Source organism: Myiozetetes cayanensis, unplaced genomic scaffold (assembly GCF_022539395.1).
Source record: "Myiozetetes cayanensis isolate MyiCay16 unplaced genomic scaffold, myiCay2020 scf10, whole genome shotgun sequence".
Lineage (NCBI taxonomy): Eukaryota > Metazoa > Chordata > Aves > Passeriformes > Tyrannidae > Myiozetetes > Myiozetetes cayanensis.
In genome coordinates, this window is record NW_026086605.1 from 16,257,863 (window position 1) to 16,278,192 (window position 20,330).

General features: G+C 40.4%; 1 protein-coding gene across 5 annotated transcripts in view; it reads left to right on the top strand.

Annotated features, from left to right (window-relative positions):
* The first annotated feature begins 6,787 nt into the window (after window positions 1-6,787).
* EXOC6 (exocyst complex component 6) overlaps window positions 6,788-20,330 on the top strand; it is an 87,678-nt gene continuing 74,135 nt past the window's right edge. For 2 of the 5 annotated variants that reach the window (XM_050335053.1, XM_050335061.1), the window contains exon 1: window positions 9,061-9,178. In XM_050335053.1, coding sequence (XP_050191010.1) covers window positions 9,096-9,178 — 83 coding nt within the window. In that variant the 5' untranslated portion in view covers window positions 9,061-9,095. Of the gene's footprint in view, window positions 6,953-9,060; window positions 9,179-20,330 lie in introns of those variants that run through there. The other 3 variants (XM_050335071.1, XM_050335042.1, XM_050335031.1) reach the window with 3 other exon arrangements.

A 20,330-nucleotide genomic window follows, 5' to 3' on the forward strand; every position in this document is an offset into this window, starting at 1 on the left:
TCTCTGAGCACAAACAGTTTCTTAACATAAATTAATGGCCTTGGAATTTCTAAATAAACATTCCCTTTTGTTTAGCATCATTTCCTATTTTCTTACCAAAACAGAGCCTTATTGTAATTGTTCAGTTTTCACTGGAAAAAGTGTTTGTGGACTGGAATGTTCTCAAAAAACAAGAAGTTCCTTTCGGAGCTGTTAGTGTTGATTTACAAGGTCTAACGTGCAGTGTTAATTGAATATAGGTAGGAAATATTACAAAGAAGCAGCTAGTGTGGTGAGATCCTGTAAATAATGATTCCTGCATTCATTTACTGGAAAAGAGATTTTCATTTGAAGTATAGTACTATTTGGCAATGTTGGGGGGTTTATTATTTTTATTTGTGTTTTGGTTTTTTTGTTTGTTTGTTTGTTTTTTCCTTTCACAGTAATAAACCCCAGTTTATCTAAGCAGGAGGTAGTCGAGGTACTTCCTCTAAATTTTCTCATTGTTGTTAAGACAACTAGATAGTTAGGCGTGGGCTCTTCAGCAAAATGAATTCTGAAGATTTCCTCTGGCCAGACCTGACTAGCAGGACAATTAAAATACCAGCCATGGTGGAGTGGTAAGCTAATGTTAACTGTCCCCTCTTGCAAACTTCAGTGAAGCATGAGTGGAGAACGTAGCAGAAGCATAAAGCCTGACCTGCACAAAACTGGTGCATAAAGCTGATAGTATTCCTTTTTAAAGGCAGAGTTATTTCACTGAAGTCAATTAGGTGGAGTTCTAACTAAGCTGAAGTAAGAGCCTCAGAGACTGAAAATGCCTATGGAGATATTTAGTTTAATTAATTTCTAGCTAAAGTCACTCAAGCTTACATTCAGACAAGGGATTTTTTTTTCCCCTAACGCTTTTAAAGAATATAGGCCATGACAAAAATGATCAGACTTCTGACTGGGTTGTTTGTGGTGGTTTAAATTAAAGGGTTTCAGTCTGCAATGAGGACAGACTCAGACTGGGCACAGTGTATGTCATTCACTGCAGCTCAGGGAACAGGGCAACTCATCAAGCTGAGATCACTTGTCCATCACCAATCAGAGGTCCATACACTTGTCCTAACCTCAAAAGTAATTTTAATTTCTGAATTGCTCATACCCCAAGCTGGAACAGGGGCTGTTTTCTCTGGAAAGTTCTTCTGGGTTACATAATGAATTTAAATGCTGTGGCTAAGACTGGGTGCTCTTAAAGGTGGGGAGAAAAAAAAAGCCCTCCTCTTGCAGAATATAGCTCCTCACTGCCTACAAGGATGCAAAGCCCTCAGGCTCCCAAGGCACATCCTTGACTCAAGGTTTTAATCGATACCTGTTACTTAAAAGCACTAGTAAGCAGAGAAAAAAATTTTTTTATGCATCACTGTTTTGTTCTGTAGAATGATGAAGATGTTAGTTTGTAGCCTATTATCCAGTGTTATTAAACAGTGCCTCCCTCAAATAGGAATTTCAAATGCTGTATTAAAAATAGATGTATTTGTTTAGTCTGACCTATTAATGACTTTTTTGCATGTGCTCAAAACTGGGGCTGAGCGTTATTTCATGGTTTGTATGTTACAATGGTACTTGTTCCTCAGTGGCACTGAGCACTGTATAAATGTACGAGGACAGTGACTCTCCTCTTGTTCCCACTGCTGTCAGAAAGAAGTGCTGCTGTGCAGCCAGTAGTCTCGATTCCTTTATTGACTTGTACATGGATAACATCAGCACCAGCTGACGATCTCTTCAGATAGTTTTAGGCACTTGTAAGATGTCAGTGAAATTTCGGAAGTGGTTAGTGATACACTGCCTTCCTAATGGGAGAGATGTGTATTGTTTTGAGCAATTTACTATAAAAAAGCAGGTGTAAATGTGCAATAGAACTTTGTTTCCTCAATATTTTGGTGGAGATTGTTATATACACTGTCCAATTCTTAAATCCAGTATAATTAAAACAAAAACCAATGTATTTATGGATTTTGATTACAATTCAGGAAGCATAATTCACCTAAATGCTCTGAAAGAAAACCAAGGTAATTTCACTACTGCTATCTAATACACTGTCAGTGTGGGAGTGATCAGGAAATCAGCAGCCTTAAGAGAATACATTTTATCAGATGCATGCTAAGGAGATGTCTTTTGGAGTAGCTTTTGGAGAGACAGGTGCAGTTCAGTTCAAGATTTTTAGTCATGGTAGTGCGTTGAGCACTAAAACAATTCCTAACATCTTTCCCTTGGCTTATGGTGTGTATGTAATACCTAACAATAAATATGATTTTAAAATAGAAATAAAAATGTTATATGCAATAACTTAAAGCACAGTTTCTCCTGCAAACCTGTACCATACTGAAGTGCATTTGGGACAATTAAAAACGTATTAATTTGTAACAAATGGCTGTGAATCATACACAGGGGCCTTCTACCTAATCTGGTAAGGATTTTATTACAGTTTCTAAAGGTTAATATCAAATTTATTAATGTGTCCAAGATGCATTCATTCTGAAAAAGCAGTATATTACAAGATCAAAGCACAAGAAGGTAGGTAACCACTATACCTTTTATTAAATTTATTCTTATACTCCTATTTTGTACACAATTGCATGGTTTTACCTCAAAAAATGAAAAATGCTGAGAATAAATTTTTTGTGTATAATGAACGAAGAGGCCTAGCAAAGTGCTAGAAGTCTCTTTTTTTACAGAGCAAAGATTGCTGTCTTAAATATGTTTCTCCCAGCTGAAACTGATACTGCCTAAGTACTCCATTCATCCCAGCCTGTGTTGTACACAGGTTATTACTGCATAGGTCACACTGAATCATCTGTTCCCGTGTAGCTACTCTTGTTGTATTTGCTTGGGCAAAGGTACTTAATTCCTGATGGCATAACCTTGAGCTATACAAGCCTAAGCTTTCCCCTGCAAACTTTCAGTGGTATATTTGAGACAAATAATTCTGTTGTGATCAAATGGGCCAGGCTGAGCTAGGTGCAGCTGTACTGTTGATGCTGAGATACAGGGAAGTAGATGTTGTTGATTATAGTTCTTCAGAGGGTGGGTGGGTAGGTGGGTAGAAAGATGAGTGAGAAACAAGTCAGATCTCCCTTCCTACTTCTGGTAAATCTCCAGTGGCAGTATTCGTCAAGAAGCTCAGGTAGCTGTTCAGGTTACAGATTAAATAAAATTTCTTAAAGCACATCTGCACCAAGGAAAAAAATGGGAGCAGTAATTCCATCTTCTCCTTATCTGCCTGTTTTCTCCAGGAACCATTTGACAGGGTTGTTGCCACTATGCTTCATCTGAGAGGCAGACAGAAATGGGTCTGGGCATCAGAAAAGCAGGCACAGGGGAAATGGGAGCAGCCAGTGCAGTTTCTAAGGAGAATGAGCTGGTTTTCAAGGGTCCAGTTTGGGGATGAGCCCAGGAAAGGAGGCAGTACCAGAGCGGGAGATGCCAGAGAAATGACTAATGCCATTGTTGTCCTTGTGAAGGGATGTAAAGAGGAGATATCTGGGCAATGACCAATGAAGTAATTTGTTATACATGGCATTGCATGAAAAAATTATCTATAGTAATTCCATTTGAGGGTGGACATTTTCACCCTTCCTTCTTTTCCATGAATCATTCAAAATGGATTCCAATCCAACTGGGAAAGAAAATTAAAAAAACTTGATGCTGCTAATCTTGTATTGGCAATTTTTTAAAAAAGTAATCTACGCTGGAATTGCATACCCAGTAGGGATTCTATACTACAGCATATGCTACACTTTAAGTAATGGTGATGTGGGTAGAATGTGTTTCTAAAGTATTAGCACAGGCAGGCAAGATTTAAACCAGCAGTTCTTGGCTCTCTGGTATCCCATTAGGGTTGGGGAAGAGTAAGTAGTATGGGAGGAAAGGGAAAAAGGACGTGGTGAAAGTGGTTTTGCTCCAGATAAGCCTCTGCTTCCTGCTTCACAATCTTGTTATTTGCCTCAATTTCCCCTCTTATTCTACACAGAGCTGTGAACCACTTTTACACCTTCAGCAAGAAATAGATGCTTTGGCTTATTTTGTCAAAAGGAAATCTCAGGATGGTTGGAGAAATGGCAGCAGCTGTCTTTACAGGGCCTGAAGTTTCTGCCTGTCCAGACAATTAAACACTTCCTCCACAGAAATAGCGGGAACTTAACCAGCATAGAAAACACCTTCCCTTTTCTGCCAGGGACTTCTAGCAGATTAATACTTTTTCAGGCTTCTTGATCTGGTTAAATCTCAACTAGTATAAGTGTGATACCTCAAAAATTATAACTGCTGCTCTCCTTTTATGCATAGGGAGTACCATAATTTTTTTAAAAAATATATAATTAAATATTTAGCATTGGCTTTGCTGACAATCAGTTTAGCTGCAGCCTCTGAGTATGTTATGTATAGCTGTGAAGTAAAGATACTATTCTGCCAGAAGCTGATGTCATGTAACTGTACTGAATTTGTCCTTTTGTCTTTTTGCCAAAAACCTTTATTTCCTTGGACAAGGCAGTCCCCTAAAGCTTTTTGAGAGTGGCCCTGAACTCAGCTGGGAAAAGCAAAAGCTCACATATGATTGAAAGATGTAGACTTTGGGCACATCTAATCAGCACAGGGGTATGGAGGAGGTGGGAAAGACCAGAAGATGGAAGTGGAGAAGGGGAGCACAGGTTGGAGAGACAGCACAGGGAGGAAGCAGGGTCACCTGCAGCGGAAAGGGCTTTTGGTAGGTGTTAATGTGCTCCTGCCCACGGATCTGAGGTCAGACACAGATCCACCACCATGTGTTAGATCCTTCTCTACATGTCATGGTCACAGACAGGTTCAGTGTGGGTGTAAATCACTCTGGAGAGCCAAGCAGCCAGGCCCGGTGCTCTTTGGTCTAATCCTGTGCAGAGAATCAAGGTACTTCAACACCCACTGCCACAAACCAAGAGAGTGTAACACCTGCCTATGTCTTGGTCATTCACCTTTGTATTTGTTTGCTTCTTTTTATATTGTTTTGCTTTCTTACTAAACATATTTATTTCCAGGCAGCTGTGATACCAACAAGAACATTTGCACAAGGGATTCAGAGTCCTGTTTATTTTGGTTGATTTCCTAAAGCAAGCTTCTATTTAAATTTTGGGGAAAGAATGAAGTACCCAAAGTTTCTCTAAGTACTGAACTAATTTAAAATCATAAAGGCTCTTTGTATAAATGGTCATTCCATTTTTATTGCAAGGCATGGTGTGTGATGGCTGGGTGCAGATGTCCAAGGCTTCTCTGATTTACCTGGCCTGCCTGTGCTCTGCCACAGTGGCAGTAGATGTACTGTCTTCTACCACGTGAACAAGCTTAAGCTTACTGTAATAATTTTTGCAGTTTACTTTCACAGTGTCACCTGATAATTGTTAAATTAATACCAAGTCTGGTAACTGTTAAGATAAGAACGAGTAGTTACAATATCCTTTTATCTGCATTTGTGTGACATCCAGTGGCTGGATGGGTCAATCACAGGCTCAAATTTCTTGTGAAAAATGTAAAAATTACTCACAACTCTGTTTAGAATGTGAAAGCAGGAAATGTATTGGTTATTAATGCTATCAGAGCAATTGCTTACTTTTGGTTTAAAAATAAACAGGCCGTTAAAACAGCTTGTTCAGTGGAACATGTTGGACATTTGTATGTAGTCTTAACTCATTAGAGCCTTTAGAGTCCTTTCCCATTACTACTGACGTAAACTCATCTCCCCAGTGTTCCCACTGGGCACAGAGAGGTGAATAAACAATATATCACCCTGGTCAGAAATGAGTAATCTCTGTTTTCCTGCACTTTATAGTTGACTGCACCATGACCAGGACTCTCATTATTTTTTTCAGGAGCAGTACTGAAATAGGAAACAAATTTTGATTAAAACCCTTGAAATATTTAAAATAGCCAAATATATTGTTTCATTATCCAAATAGTATTGAATAAGGCTTCTAAAAAGTTGTTTGAATTGAAAGATCCAGAACCCTCGTGTTTGAAGTAACTGCCTTAAATTTTAAAGTAATTCATATTCATAGCAGTTGTGTATTTTGTTTGCCTTCATCATAGTGACAACAACTTGACAGCACTGCTCTCAGCATTTGCTTATCCATTTTTTTTCCATGCAGGTAATAGTAACAGCTTTTTTTACTGCACACTTAGAAAAAAACACAGTTATCAAAGAGCATTTTTTGCAAATTTTTTTAATTATAAGTAATATACATATATATATATATATATGTTTACTAATGCTGCAAAGGAAAAATATGAAAACATAGAAGTTTCTCTGCTTTTCTTATCTGCTTTACAAGGTCCATAACCTTGTTTCATAAATCCAGCTAATTCCTTGTGCAAGCAGGCTTTTTATACAAGCAAAAGGAAAACCACAATATTTTTTAAAATATCGCTTTTAATCTCATAAAACCTAACAGGGAAATTAAGCATTGATGTCTAGTGTCTGAAACCACTTTAAAATTGTGTTTTTAAAATTACCAGATTTCAGGCCAATTATTTATTAATGATGAGCTATTTTAAAGATGTAAAAATATTATTTTGGCAGAAAATTTCCTGTTAAGATAAAGAAACTGGATGCACACAGAACAAAGACTGTGTGAGGCCTGGGTACTGCATATGAGGCAAATGTTAGCAGCAGACAGGAAAACAGCAGCTGTGCACCATTCTTGGACACAAAGTCCTCAGGAGTCACGAGGCTAGCGCAGGATCTCCTTTTTCATGACTGGTTTTGCTGACTACAGAGTCACTTAGTCAACTATAATCAGAATAAAAGTCCTCTCTTAAAGTTAGTTTTATGCTAATCTATGGCAAGAAAAAGCAAGTCAAATCTGTCAGAATTGTATCTAGAAGAAAACAAAGATCAGATATATGAAAATGCCCTTGCTGAGATCCAGTCCTTTGAGCTGCCTCTTGGAACCACACTAAGGTATGCTTCTTTTTGATAATACTATACTCTTCATGATGGATATGTTCCATTCTATACCTGTGCTTTTATTCAGTCCAATAGATTAGAAACTTGGTTTTCCTGACCCTGAAGCCTACAGGACAGTTGGGTTTAATTTCAATGTGATTGGCTCTAAATGAAAAAATACAAACCAAGGTCAGCTACTCAGCTCTTTCTTTTCACCAGGGCAAAGCAATCTGTTACTGATGACTGGCTGCGGATTTGCTGTGCAGAAAGAAATTACTGTTAAAAATAAAAACAAGGGGAAATTTTGTGCAGCAGTGTTTTTAATTTGATGTTAACAGCTAAATTTTTAAAGAATTAATTGCTTCTTATTCTTACATTTTTAAGAAATGCAAGTTCTTCTAATCACTAAAGACACAACTACTTAAGGTTTTAGCACTGATATTCCTAAATATCTGAAGATTTTTTTTCCATTTGCAGCTTATAGAAACTGTTTCATGGTAAAAGTGCAACTGAAAAAATTTCCTCTGCATATTTGTCCCTAAAAAAGTAATACACAAAAGATTATGATGTTATATGTCTAAGAATAATGTCAGTATCTGTAGAAGAGTTTTAAAAATAGCCTGCCTGGCACTATACGCATCAGGTTGCAGTTACTATCAGGATAAAAAAAGAAAATTTAATTTACCCTGAAAAAATGTGTCAATCTATTATTCAGTACTTTGGTGATGGGAAAAATAAGAACGTGGGAAGCCTGTTACTGCATTTGAATGATTTCTGGAAGGAATTACTACTGTGGCGGTAGCTTGTAGGATTTTTCCTATTTTCTTTTTGCATCATGCGCTTTGTAGGCACTTGTCTACATTTGGAATATCCCTGTTGATTTAGTAGGTGTCATCAATAAATTCATCTGAATCAACACTGAATATGATAAAGCCACAAGCACAGACAAGACGTGCAGTCTTCAGTGCCATTTACTAACTTGTGTACAGGTGTAGTTGCACCAGGGCAGGAGAGATGATAAGTTTGATTACAGTAACTGGAAGGGTGCCAAATGCTGTTGTAGACCTTGATGCATTCACAGTTGAGAATTGCTGTTAGTTCCTCATTGGAAAAAGTAACTACACATCACCCTGAAGTTTTACACATCTGGCCTATTTTTTTTTGCATGGGCTTCCCACTTGTGTACAGATAACTTTGCCCAGAAAGCAGGTGTATCCTGTCTCCTGAGCATGCAAAACCCCAGGACTAGTTCATCTTTGGCCACAGACCACAAAGTATATAATTTAAATAGAAGATAGGCTATTTCTCCTTTACTGAAAAACGAAGCACTAGGAAACATTATGTCAATTTCTAGTGACGCACAGCAAGCCAACGCGCCAAAATGTGCACCTTTTTGTTGTTGTTTTATTTTTACCCCGACTCCCAAGTTTCTATAATCTAAAGAATGGAAGGAATCAAGTCTGTGACATAGCCTGAATGCAGAAACCCCCGCAGAGCCTCCGTCTCAGGGGTCGGTGCCGCCGGCCCTGACTGCCGCCTCCTGCAGGGACAGGCACGGGCACGGCCCGCGTGTGCAGGAACGCTTAAATCAAAACAAACTAAACAAATAATAATAACAATAACAATAAAACAAGACCATACCATGAAACAAAACAGAACTATCCCAGAGGAAAGGGCCAGGTTTGACCCTATAAGCCTCCAAGGTGTCCCTGCAGCGCGGTGCCCACGGCGGGCGGGCGGGCGGCCCGTCCGGAGCGCAGCCGGGACAGGGGCCGGATTTTGGGTGTCCCTGGTCTTGTCACAGGGCGCTGAGCGGGTCGGAGCGGGTGGCGCCGGGCAGACGCAGCTGCCCGCGGTCTCTGCCGGACTCCAGCGCTCGGAGATGCCCGGGGGACGGACGGGCTTTGCCGGGCTCCCGGGGCCCTTCCCCTGACAGGAGCCGCGGGGCACCGCCGAGCTGGGACGAACCGCGCCGGTGCAACCCGCTTGTCCTTACCAGCCCCTTCCCACCTGTCCTCACCGCTGCCTGCGCCCCCTCCGCGCCGGGAAACCCTCCCCGGCGGCTCCCACCTCCGGGCTCCGCGGCCGCTCCTCCCTCCCCAGGTCCCTCCCCGGCACCTCCCGCCGCGGCGCGGCCGCCGGGTCCCTCCCATCCAAGATGGCGGAGAGTCTCCCCGAGCATGATCGGATCCTGCAGGAGATCGAGAGCACCGACACGGCCTGCGTGGGACCCACCCTGAGGTGCGGGGCGCGGGGGCCGCGGTGCCGCCGCCGCCGGGCGAAGCTCCCTCGCTTTGCCCGCCCGCTGGCCCGGGGAGCCGCGGCCCGGCCCGGCCGCGCTCTCTGACAGCTGCTCCCCAGGGAGGGCGCGGGGCCGCCCGCAGCGCCGCCGGCGGGAGCGGCCGCTCCGGGCGCAGAGGGGACGCGCAGTCCCGGGGTCGCTCCGCGGGGGCTCGACCGCCGCCCCGCCCCGGGCCCGGCGGGGCGGAGGGAAGGGGCCGGTGCGGCGCGGGCAGGGAGCGGGGCTGTCACCCCGCGCCGCGGCGCTGACAGGGGAGGGGGGCCGAGCGGAGGGGCGGCCGTGCCCCGGCCCTGGGCTGGCCGCTCCCGGGCATTGTGTGCCGGGGAAGCAGCGGGGCGAGGAGCGCGGCCTCAGGACGGGGCGGCCGGGCTCGGCCAGGCTCGGGGCGCCCGCTGTAATCCAGGGCCGGCCTTTCCTGCCCCGCGCTTGGACACGAGGCATCTCCGTGGGGTGTGCCGATACCCCAGGCTCGGTGCTGGGAATGGGATGGAAATCGTGTCGTGGGTGGGTGTTGCAGTGCTCCTCTATGCAGCCTTTAATGATGCGGTCTGAAACATCCTGGTCAGCTTCCTCCTGGAGATGTGACAGTGTTCAGGGCATTTCTGATGTGCCGTGACTTCAATGGTTTGGTTTTTCTTCTCCCTCCAGTTCCACATACTGCCAAATAGCATAGCCTGCATGTTGGAAAAAACGTTTTGCATAACCTTTCCTGTTAGGAGGGCAACGTGAGAGAGAGATGGGGAGAGAAGTGCAGGGCCTGGAGAGAGCGAATTGGGTAATGGAGGAGGCACACTGGGAAAGGGTATCTTCATCTTGGAGCTGTGTTGATGATTCCCTGATTGGAGATGTCTGAAAGAAGTGAAAAAGCACGGATGCTAGCCAAACGGGGGAGAGAGAACTGTGAATTCTTCCCTCTGAGAAGATACAGAGTGCCTGTTTGCAGAGAACTGGAAAAGGCAGTTTGTGTGGCAGCATGCTGCACAGTGGTGAGCATGGTGCTGCTTGCTTTTCCTAGAGCAGGAATGGTGCCTGCTGGAGAGTGTGGACAGGGCTGGAAAAGGGTGAATGCAGGGTACACAGATCTCCTGTGCCAAGAACTGATGGAAGAGAAATTTATGTTGAGTGCAAAATTGATCATTTTGCACTTCACAGCAAATGATTTTGAGGTTGGCTGCATGTGTCTACAGTGGATCCTCCAGAGCAGTGTGGAATGTGGCAGTCTGGGCATTTGTGCGAGGCTGGGGCTAATCAATCCTCCAAGAGCCCAGATGGTAGGGTGGTCCAGACATCACACAGGGGCTGCTTGTCAGGTCAGTCTGGTCTTGGAGATCAGCTTGGAGTCAACTGCACTTTAATATCCCCTCATGTTCCTTAAACACAGCCAGTACTGGGGATACAGAGTGGAATGCTGAAACTGAGCATCACAAGGACCTTCACTCTTGAGACCATGAGAGCTCAGGCTGAGAGAAACTAGCTGAGGTGCTTTCAGACTTGAGTTGACCCTGGAGGCAGTATAGCCATGTTTCAGTTAATGTGCCCAGGCAGGCTGAGGCTGATGTCTGGAAAAAACCACACCAAAACAAAAACTGTAGCAACTAAATATTAAATATCATTGCAGTTTTGCTACCATCTCCAGGGTAGAGCTTATATCACAGTATGCTGTGTAAAGGACAGAGAGAGAATCAGGCTACACAGTAGAAGAAGGCGTGTTTGGGAACCACAAGTGTGGATGGGGAAGGGTATATGAATCTCTTATCCCTATTAAGCATTTAAAATGTGCCAAAATTTTTATAAATACGGATATTAATTTCTTAATTTCTTTGCATGTTCCTGTCCTTTCTTCTATTTGTGTCTCATCTATCTTGTCCATCTTTTTTTTGCATTGCTGACTTTAAGGATTTTTTGGAGAAGAGTGCATGTTGGTCTGATTTAAGCTCTCGTGTTCAATTACAAATAATAAAAAAAATGAGGCTAAAAAATAGTTACACCTGGCAGAGTGTTTTAAAAGAAGTCTGGTCAACATCACTATAATATCCTGCTACTTCATAAGAATAGCAGTGTTTAAAATCAAAACTGTAGCTATTTGCTCAGCTATGTCTGTTACAATTTGTGAATTGCTGTGTAAAACTGAGAAATGCTGCAACTAATTTCAAGATCTAATTCAGTGAACAGAAGCGTGAACATAAAACAAAGCGTTATTTTCTGTGTGAGATCTAGGTTTTACTTGCTAGACAATATGAATCAAAGAAATGAGTTGAGTAATTATATTCAGTTGTGTAAAGACTACAGCATAAAGTGATCCATTGATTTCCAGTCACAGAAGCCACTGAAGCCAGTTGTCTCATGTAATGACTGAAATTACATTCATTTCATTATGTGAAATGGAATGTTTTCATAATCTGTGGTCTGTAATGCTGGGAGAATATTTATAGCATTGTCACATGAGATAAAGTACCAACATACCTACTTAAATAGCAGAACAAAAGAAGGGGCTTGAGATAAGCAGTTTGGAGAAGCAGCATGAAATACAGGGATATGCAAGGTATGACTTACCCTCAGTTGTTCATATCAAGATCTTAATGTCTTCCTAGTGCATCCATGCTTCATAAAAGAAATGTAATATTTTTTGTGGGCTGTATGTAGATTCCATGGAAACACATTTCTGCACTTGTTTTTCTTCAGTTTGCTAGTTTGGCATAGCTGCCCCTGCCAGGGTGCTGTTTCCTACCCTGCTACAAGAATGACAGCACTTGTTCTCATGATATAAAAAATAGTAGCATTTATTGATATATATAATGGTTTTGTGTATAATTTACAAGTAAGAAACGACATACAGACTGATCTTGCAGGTGATTTTCTAGTGTTGAGACCTACTCATATAAAAGAATGTGAAATGCAGTCCTTGATAGGAGGAATCAAGGTACAGCTGGTACAATTGGGATTATTTACTATTTAGGAGAGAAAGTTAGCTCCTAAAGATTGCTTTGCATCTCAAGAAATATGAAATGGAAGAGATTTGATTTGATTACATTAATTTTCTTTTTAGATTTTAACTGGATGAATTTATTGATTTGAAATTGCTGGCATTTTACTTGCATCTCTAAATTCAGTAACACATGCTGAATCATTATAAATGAGACTTAAACAACTATATAGCATGCCATGCATTAAACAGGCAGACTGCATATAGCAAGCCAGAATTAATTTTTTTTTCATCAGACTGTGAAACTTTTATCAACATCTTTTTAGCTTTAATGGCTAACAAAATGAGATTAGTGACAACACCTGTTAAAGGCTCATCACTCTCACCTTTTTACATAACATGTTAATATCTTGTAATTCACATCACATACTTTTGGGCTTTGCAAACCCAGGGAGAATTATCAGCACATTTCTGATCTTTATAAAGGAAATGGAAAAAGGCAAAAAGAAAGAAAGGCAATTCCTATATTCTCTCTCTCAAAAAAAGATAAATTAAAAAATTAATAACAAGAAAACTTTCAGAGTCACTAAACTCCGTATAAATACATACTAACAGAATTTCAAGAGTCAGTTTTTAATATTGTCTTCGGACTTGTTGAATAGTCAGTTGGACATGCTGGGGAAGCTAAAAAGGTAAGTTCTGTTCAGAAGAAAATAATTGACCTTATCTGATGGTTAGCTTTCGGTTGACTGAAAAAGGTCAAAGTGTAGCTCAGCAGAGTAGAAGTTGTTGTTCTGCTGGTTTCCTGATATACTGTAGTCATGAGTCTCTTTGAGTTTGTGGTAATGTGTAGTATTTCAAAGCCTTTTTAAAAAATAAATGAATTAACTCTTAAACTCTAGCTTGGCAATGTGTTGTGTAAGCATATCACAGACTTTGTCTGAACACTTCATCTCATGAGCTTTGCATCACTGAGTCTGCACTGTTCTGTGATCCTCCTGTCAGAGGAGGACTTCCTTACCCACAGTCTGATGACCGAACAATAATACAAAATAATACAAAAGTAAAATGAAATACTCGATGGTGGCAATTTTGTAGCTAAAGTGAAGTTGATAAGGAGATGCTATGTCTGTTGACGTATCTGTAAGTGGGATGTACTCTGTGGCTTTAAGCCACATTTGCAGCTCAGAAAGCACTCCTCAAAAGTCAGCATAAAAATGCTTTTGAGCAGCTTCTCTGTTCCTGGAATCTGTCTTCACCAAGCTGTTGCCTGGTAGATATTAGAGCATCTCTAGGTTGCTCTAAGTTGTGCTGGCCTGAAACTTCTTTGCAGAGTTACTAGAGGGCCTCCTCTGAAGACATCTCACTGGCCTGTTGTCTCTGGCTGTGGGATTCACACCCCCAAGAGCCGTTTGGTTGATGCATTTCTGTCTGATGCTGCAGTTTGCTGCAGTGACCTTCCCCTGATCTAGGACTGCATTGCACTGGTAAAAGCAGCACTGAGCCACCCGGCTGCAAAGCATAATCACTTCTGCATGGTTCTGCTTTTTTCTCATTTAGGTTAAACAGTTTGGAGGTTGGATGTATATTTTTATGAGACTCATAAATGTCTATGGTGAAGTGTTACAACTAGCTGATAACTGTTCATCCTAAACTTCTATCCTTGTGTTGCAGAAAAGTCGAAAGTACACTTCAGAAGGTACACTGAAGGCACACTTCAGTAAGACATCATTAGAAGAATAAGCAAGACTATTTTGTCCTTTCCTGATCAAAGTCTCTAAGAAAATTCAGCAGTAGAAATACGGAGCGAGAGTCTAATTCTGCTGCTTTTACTGTGCTGTCAAGCTGGGGTCTGTAATTTGTATTTTGGAGATATTTTTGTATCCGTTGAGGGAACCTGTCCAAAGCCAAGTGTATAAAGCTCCTAAATGCTCTGAAACCTCAGTGTAACTTGTTTTACTGAAATTATACATTACTGTTACTAGCAGGCATGCTTTAGCTATGTGATTCTGAATCCTTCGCACAGCAGTTAGTAAGCAATAACATAGGCAGTATGAATAACTTCTCAAAATGTGGGAAGATAGTACAGCATTAACACAGTTGCAGGAAGGGAAATGCATTTTCTGAGTACCTGTGGGCTGTTGGGATTTGTGTTGTGGTTGTCCAATGACAAACTGTGGTTGCCCTCATTTTTGCCGTGTGGTCTTACTTGTCAGGTAGGATTGTCTAAAGGCATTTTTCTGTGTTTTCATTATTTTGGTTTTGGAGTATGAGCCAGCAATTCATGTTTTAGATTATAGCTTAGTTTTGTTTTAAATATAGAGCAAACATAAGAGGACTCTGAGATCATCAGCCAGTGCTTTAAATCAGAATTTAAATGGTTTGATCATGTGTTTCAATTTCAAACAGTATGATAATCTCTTACAGAATTGTAAGCTATTGGTTTGAAAATGAGTAGTCTGTATCTTTATTAATGGTCTGTCTTTGAGCCCTGCTCAGTTTTCAGGTTATTGTCCTTCATTCCTAGTTCCCTTTCAAACTGAAGTTACAAAGTAGACCCAAAAAAACCTGGAAATTCCTTGTATGATAACTGTGGTCTTTTTTGCATCAGGTCGGAGAGTGTACTTTTATATATATTGTTGTGGTTTAACCCCAGCCAGCAGCCAAGCACCACACAGCCACTTGTTCACTCCCCCACATTCAGAATGGGGTAAAAGCTGGAAAACTACTGGGCTGAGATAAAAACAGTTTAATAAGGAATGCAAAAGCTGCACACACAAGCAAAATGTGGAACTGATTCACTGCTTCCCGTGGGCAGACAAGTGTTCAGCCATCTCCAGGAGGGCAGGGCCCCATCACACGTAGCGGTGACGTAGGAAGACAAACACCATCACTCCAAACCTCTTCCCCTTCCTCCTTCTTCCCCCTACTTTATATCCTGAGCATGATGCCATCTGGTTTGAAATACCCTTTTGTGAGCTGGGGTCACCTGTCCTGGCCATGTCTCCTCTCAACCTCCCCTGCAACCCCAGCCTCCTCACCAATGTGGCAGCACGAAAAGGCCTTGACTCTCTGCAAGGCCTGCTCAGCAGTAAAAACGTCTCTATATTATCTCTATATGATATTATTGTATTGATAACGTAGCACAAACCCAAAACACAACCCCATACTAGCTACTGTGAAGAAAATTAACTCTTAGCTCAGCCCAAACCAGCGCGTATAGTTATATATCAGTTTAATAGCGAACTCCAATTTTGTAACTGGGTTGTTAGGGAGTGAGGAGAGTGGCCTGCTTGCTGTGAAAAGTGTATCCTGAAAAACCTGACACTACAGTGTCAGTTTTAGATTTTATTACTTTGTGCAGGATTTGATGGTATTCCAAATGTTTAGGTTGAAAGGCAACAACCGGATAAAACAGTTGTCTATTTGATGTATATTGCTATGAAGGAGCATTTTTTTTTACCACTAGTCTAATATGTAGAGTCAAAAGGACATAAGAAGAGTGTGTGCTGTAGACTGATTAATCTGGCATTCAGAGTAGAACTGCAGCTCTTGATTTTTCTATAGGCTAGCCTGATATTCCAGTCAGATTTTTCATTGGCAGCAAAAGTATTTTAGAAGGTGAGGATTCACTTGCATTGCTACAAGTTTCAACATATTACTTCTGAACTTTTTATAAAACCTGAAACTGTTTGTGGATAATCATATCTGCACTGCATTTTTCTGCTGTGAAAAAATCTTTAGGTTCAATGCTGATTCAGTTCATCATGAAATATGTGTCTGCAAATCAGGTTATCTTGATCTTTTAAGTGTTCATGCATCAGCTTCTGACTCAGTTCTTGCAGTGATTTCCAAATGAGCAACTGCCAAGTGAAGTTTTAATGTAGCTAGTAACCTGTGTAAATGGCTCTGAAATAGCTCCCTCCAATTTCGCAAGCATTACCAAAGAGTTGAGATTGCCCCAGTGTTTAGGAAACAAGTTTCAAAATATGTTAAAGCTTTTAAAATAGAGGTATCATCTGCTGAGAGATCCAGAATAGTGTACTTAATAGGTGTTTCGTCTAAATTTAGCCTTCTCATCATATGAACATCTTATGCTTGTGCACCCTTACATCAGTTAAATACAGGAAAGTCAGTTCTTATTCCTGTCATCTCTTCATTGACTTCTTCCTCAAGCTGATTTTATTTAGTGTCTGGTGACCCAGATTTTGGACCTGCCATGTGCATAGGAAGTGCATGATTTTACATCCTTCACAAGTGCCAGTCACATGAGTACTTGCTTTCTTGCAGATTTTTTTGGAAATCCAGCAGCATAGCCTGTGCTCCAGCTTTCCTCGTGTGTTGCTGAACCATTGCTCCAAGACTTTGCAAATTCCTCAGTACCAATGGCTACCTGAGGGAGCCTTGGCATAATTCAACTGAATATGAGTCTAATTTTGACTAAGTGCTGAGACTGTTTGCACATACAAGGCTGAAATTACAGTGACTCAATTAAACAAGTTTTGTCATGTTGCATTTTATGTATTATAGTACTAAAATGAGTTAATACGAATCAGTGAGGATAAATATTTCTTAAATAATGCTTTTAAGATAGTGCCCAGAATGGATTTGCAAATAGGAAACTATTTCTATGGATTGTAACAAACTATTAAGTAATAACTTGTTCAAAACCATCAATTTAGCTCTGCATCAGCATCAAGTAATCACATGAGATTTTATCTTACTGAAGGATTTGCTATGGCTAGTTTTAAAATCTAGCTGTTACCAGCCATTCTGGCTATTTTCTGGTGGTGGTTGAAATGCCCACATCTAATCCCTGTCACCATAGACCTTGATATAACAATGACAGAATTCTCAATTTGATGTTCAGCTTAAAGTATGTTCAGCAATGCATCTCTTCCTTATCTTGTACATGTCTACTATGGAATTATTGGTACACCTGAAAAACTGTGTGCTGTGCATGAAGGAGTTAATGATCTCCTGGAGCCTGGCTGAAGTCCTTCCAGTACCTCAAACTTTACCAGCGATAGCAAACTAGTAGGGAACTTAATCACTGATAGAGGTATTAAGAAGGAAAGAAGCAGATTATAGAGTGCATCAGCCTTGATGAAAAGGCATGGGATTTGACAGAGAGGACCTAAAAAAGATGCTGGGGATTTTGTTTTTGGTTTGGTTGGTTTTTTTTTGTTTGTTTTGTTTGTTTGTTTGTTTGTTTTTTATATATAGCATGAGAAAAGTGTTTAGTTCTAATTGGGTAGGATTTTCACTGTCTTAGGGAAAGTAATTTGCTTGCAGTATTTCAGTGGGTGTAGCTTGCAATCCTGTGAATCAGAGTAATATAAAATTAATAATGCATATACTGTTGTATATGTACCTAGGGGATACTTTTGAGACATTTCAGCTTCAGAAAGAAATGTTTCAACTTTCAAGTATCACATACTTCAATTTGAATACATTGTCCTTTCTATTACAGGCATTTAGGTGTTTCTGTTGGTAGCAGTTCTCATTGACACTTTCACAGTTTGCGCACTACCTTATGCATAGAGTGACTTCGAATGCTCTTTACCCCATTTTATTCATCAAGGCAATATTTTCTTCTGAGTTTTGTTTGAATTTCAACATAAAAGTAACATAGTAGATACTGCTTTATACTGTGTATTTGTTCAGTTTTGTTTCATAAACTTAGGAAGCTGTAAGCAGTTAGCCAATGTGTGCTACCTCCTCTTGAAATGTGGAGTTTCTGTGTGCTGGACTGTCACTTTCCCTAAGAATTGAACAGATTTTCTTAGTCTGTTTATTGAGCAGGTAGAGGACTGGAGTAAGTCAGTTGCTTGAACACTGTTAATTGCTTCCTAACAGAGAGAAAGTCTGTGAGTTAGTTTCAGTTCGGCTTCTGAATTGAAAACAGACTTTTTTTAGAAGTCATCTTTTGTTTTCCTCAGTGATCCTGGTAGATGTGCAAAGTATATGCAGTACAGGCTGCTGTTTTGCATAAGTAAAAAATATGCGATGATTTTCTGTCTATAGGCTATTGGACTCATAGAGTTAACAAAAGTGAATAATGCAAAATTATTGTAAAATACATGCTTTAGTTACGTTTGCAGACGAATGTACCTCATCAGAGAATTATCTGGTTTGATCAGTATTAAATAGAATACATTCTTAATCCATTTGATTTTGAAACTTTTTAATTACTGTATATTTTATTTAATCTGGAACTTCTTGAATTTCTGAAATAATATACTTACATCTGTATAGTGTGGGTAATCAATATTGAAATAATTAACACATTTCTGACATTAAATGTTCTGTTCTATTTCACATGTCTCATGAAGAGGCATATGAAGTTGTTGACATGAAATTTATTTTGTCAATTGGTATGTATTTATCTTTTATTTGTGTCTCAAGTGCTCTAAATAAAGATGACAGATTAGCTAGAGGTTGTAAGAGATGGCTAATTATTTCTGGAACATGTGTAATAGAAATCTGATCAAATTTTCAAAAAGAACTTAGAAGCTCACTGCTTGATTTACAGATGAAACCATTGCTACTAAAATGTAACAAAACAGTCTATGGAAATATTAAGGGGAAATAAGAATATTACTCTATGGACTTCAATTTCTTATTTTATTTTCCATGAAATAAAATAGATTCCAACTACATCCACTTGGATCTCTTTAGGTCTATGGAACAGATGGCCAAACTTGGCATTTCGTTACGTGGTGATACCAGTACCAAAGTGAGTGAAGGGTCTGTTTCCTTTGCTGTCTTTTAATCTACTATTACAACACAAAATGAGAAAAAAAAGTTAGTGCAGCACTTGTTTTTTTCAGTTTCTTGCTTCATACATCTGTAAGCCGCACAAAGGCTTAGCAGGAAGAGGCATCTCCTTGGTCAGCAGTGTAAAAACAGGAAGGAGGAAGTCTATTGCAAATCTGGGTGTACTGATTATCAGTTCATGTTTCGCTGCAGAGGATGTCCATTAACAGCCATCAGCGTGATCCATTGCTTATCCAGCATGAACAATGACTGCTCTAGTGCTGCTACTACAGAACAAGGACCCTGCTTATAGGAAGTAATGTTAACTAACAAACTGTGTTCGGCCCTTTCCTGCTCGTAGAAACAGGATACTATTAGTGAGAACAATTCACAGAAATTGCACATCCAGGAAAACCGGGCAAGCAAAGCAGAACAGCTAAACTAAGATTAATAAAATCTTTTAGCTTGACTTCTGCATTGTTTTGGCATGTAATAGGATCTTCTAAATAGAGTGGTGAGGTGTAGTTATGAATAAGGATGGCAGAACTGGACCCTAGGTAGTGCCTGGCATTGAAAGGCTGCTTAGGTTTTAAGAAATGTGCTTATTACCATAACTGCAGTTGAATTACAGGAAACACCTGGACATTATTTTATAAAGCATTTAAGAGTGCATGCAGCAGCCTATATGAAATTACTCCATGGAAAATCCCTACAAAGTTTGCAGTATGTGTAAACAGAAAATATCTTTGTATATTGTAGGACAAAGGAAGTCTTTGCAGTGTTTCCTGTGAAATTGCAGCTTAAATGGAGTGTGTGATACAGTATCGTGGTTAGGGATGCCATGGTTATAGTCATAGTGACAGGGCTGTTTAAAGGGCAGAATCTTAATTTGCATTGTCAGTGTTTTGTACTTGCATTGATCCCTCTGAACTCATCATGGAAATGCAAATACTGGTGGCTGTTAATGGACATCCTCTGCAGCGAAACATGAACTGATAATCAGTACTTTGTTTCATAATTTTATTTATTATATCGCTTTGTTGGTTGTGGCCTTTTTTTGTGTATTTTTTTTCTTAGTGAAAGGAGAAATAGGGAGAGAGGACAAACATCTAGTGGGCCACCTCTTAATTAATCAAAGTGATCAGGTAATTTCCCCCCCCCCCAGATCTGAAGCTCTACAAATGAATCTTTTTCTCTTGCATCCGTTGCAGGTCTGAAGCTGCACGGTCAGACTTACATTCCATGTCAAACTTGTACAACTGTTGTACAGATGTGTGTAATTCCTGTCCTTCATGGGGTTGTAACTGATTGGCACTTACTGAGAGGTTATCAGTATCCTGAAAGGAATGTGGGTATACAGTTTTTAATTGCTTCATAAGTCTTGTGTAATCAGGAAATGAAAGACTTTG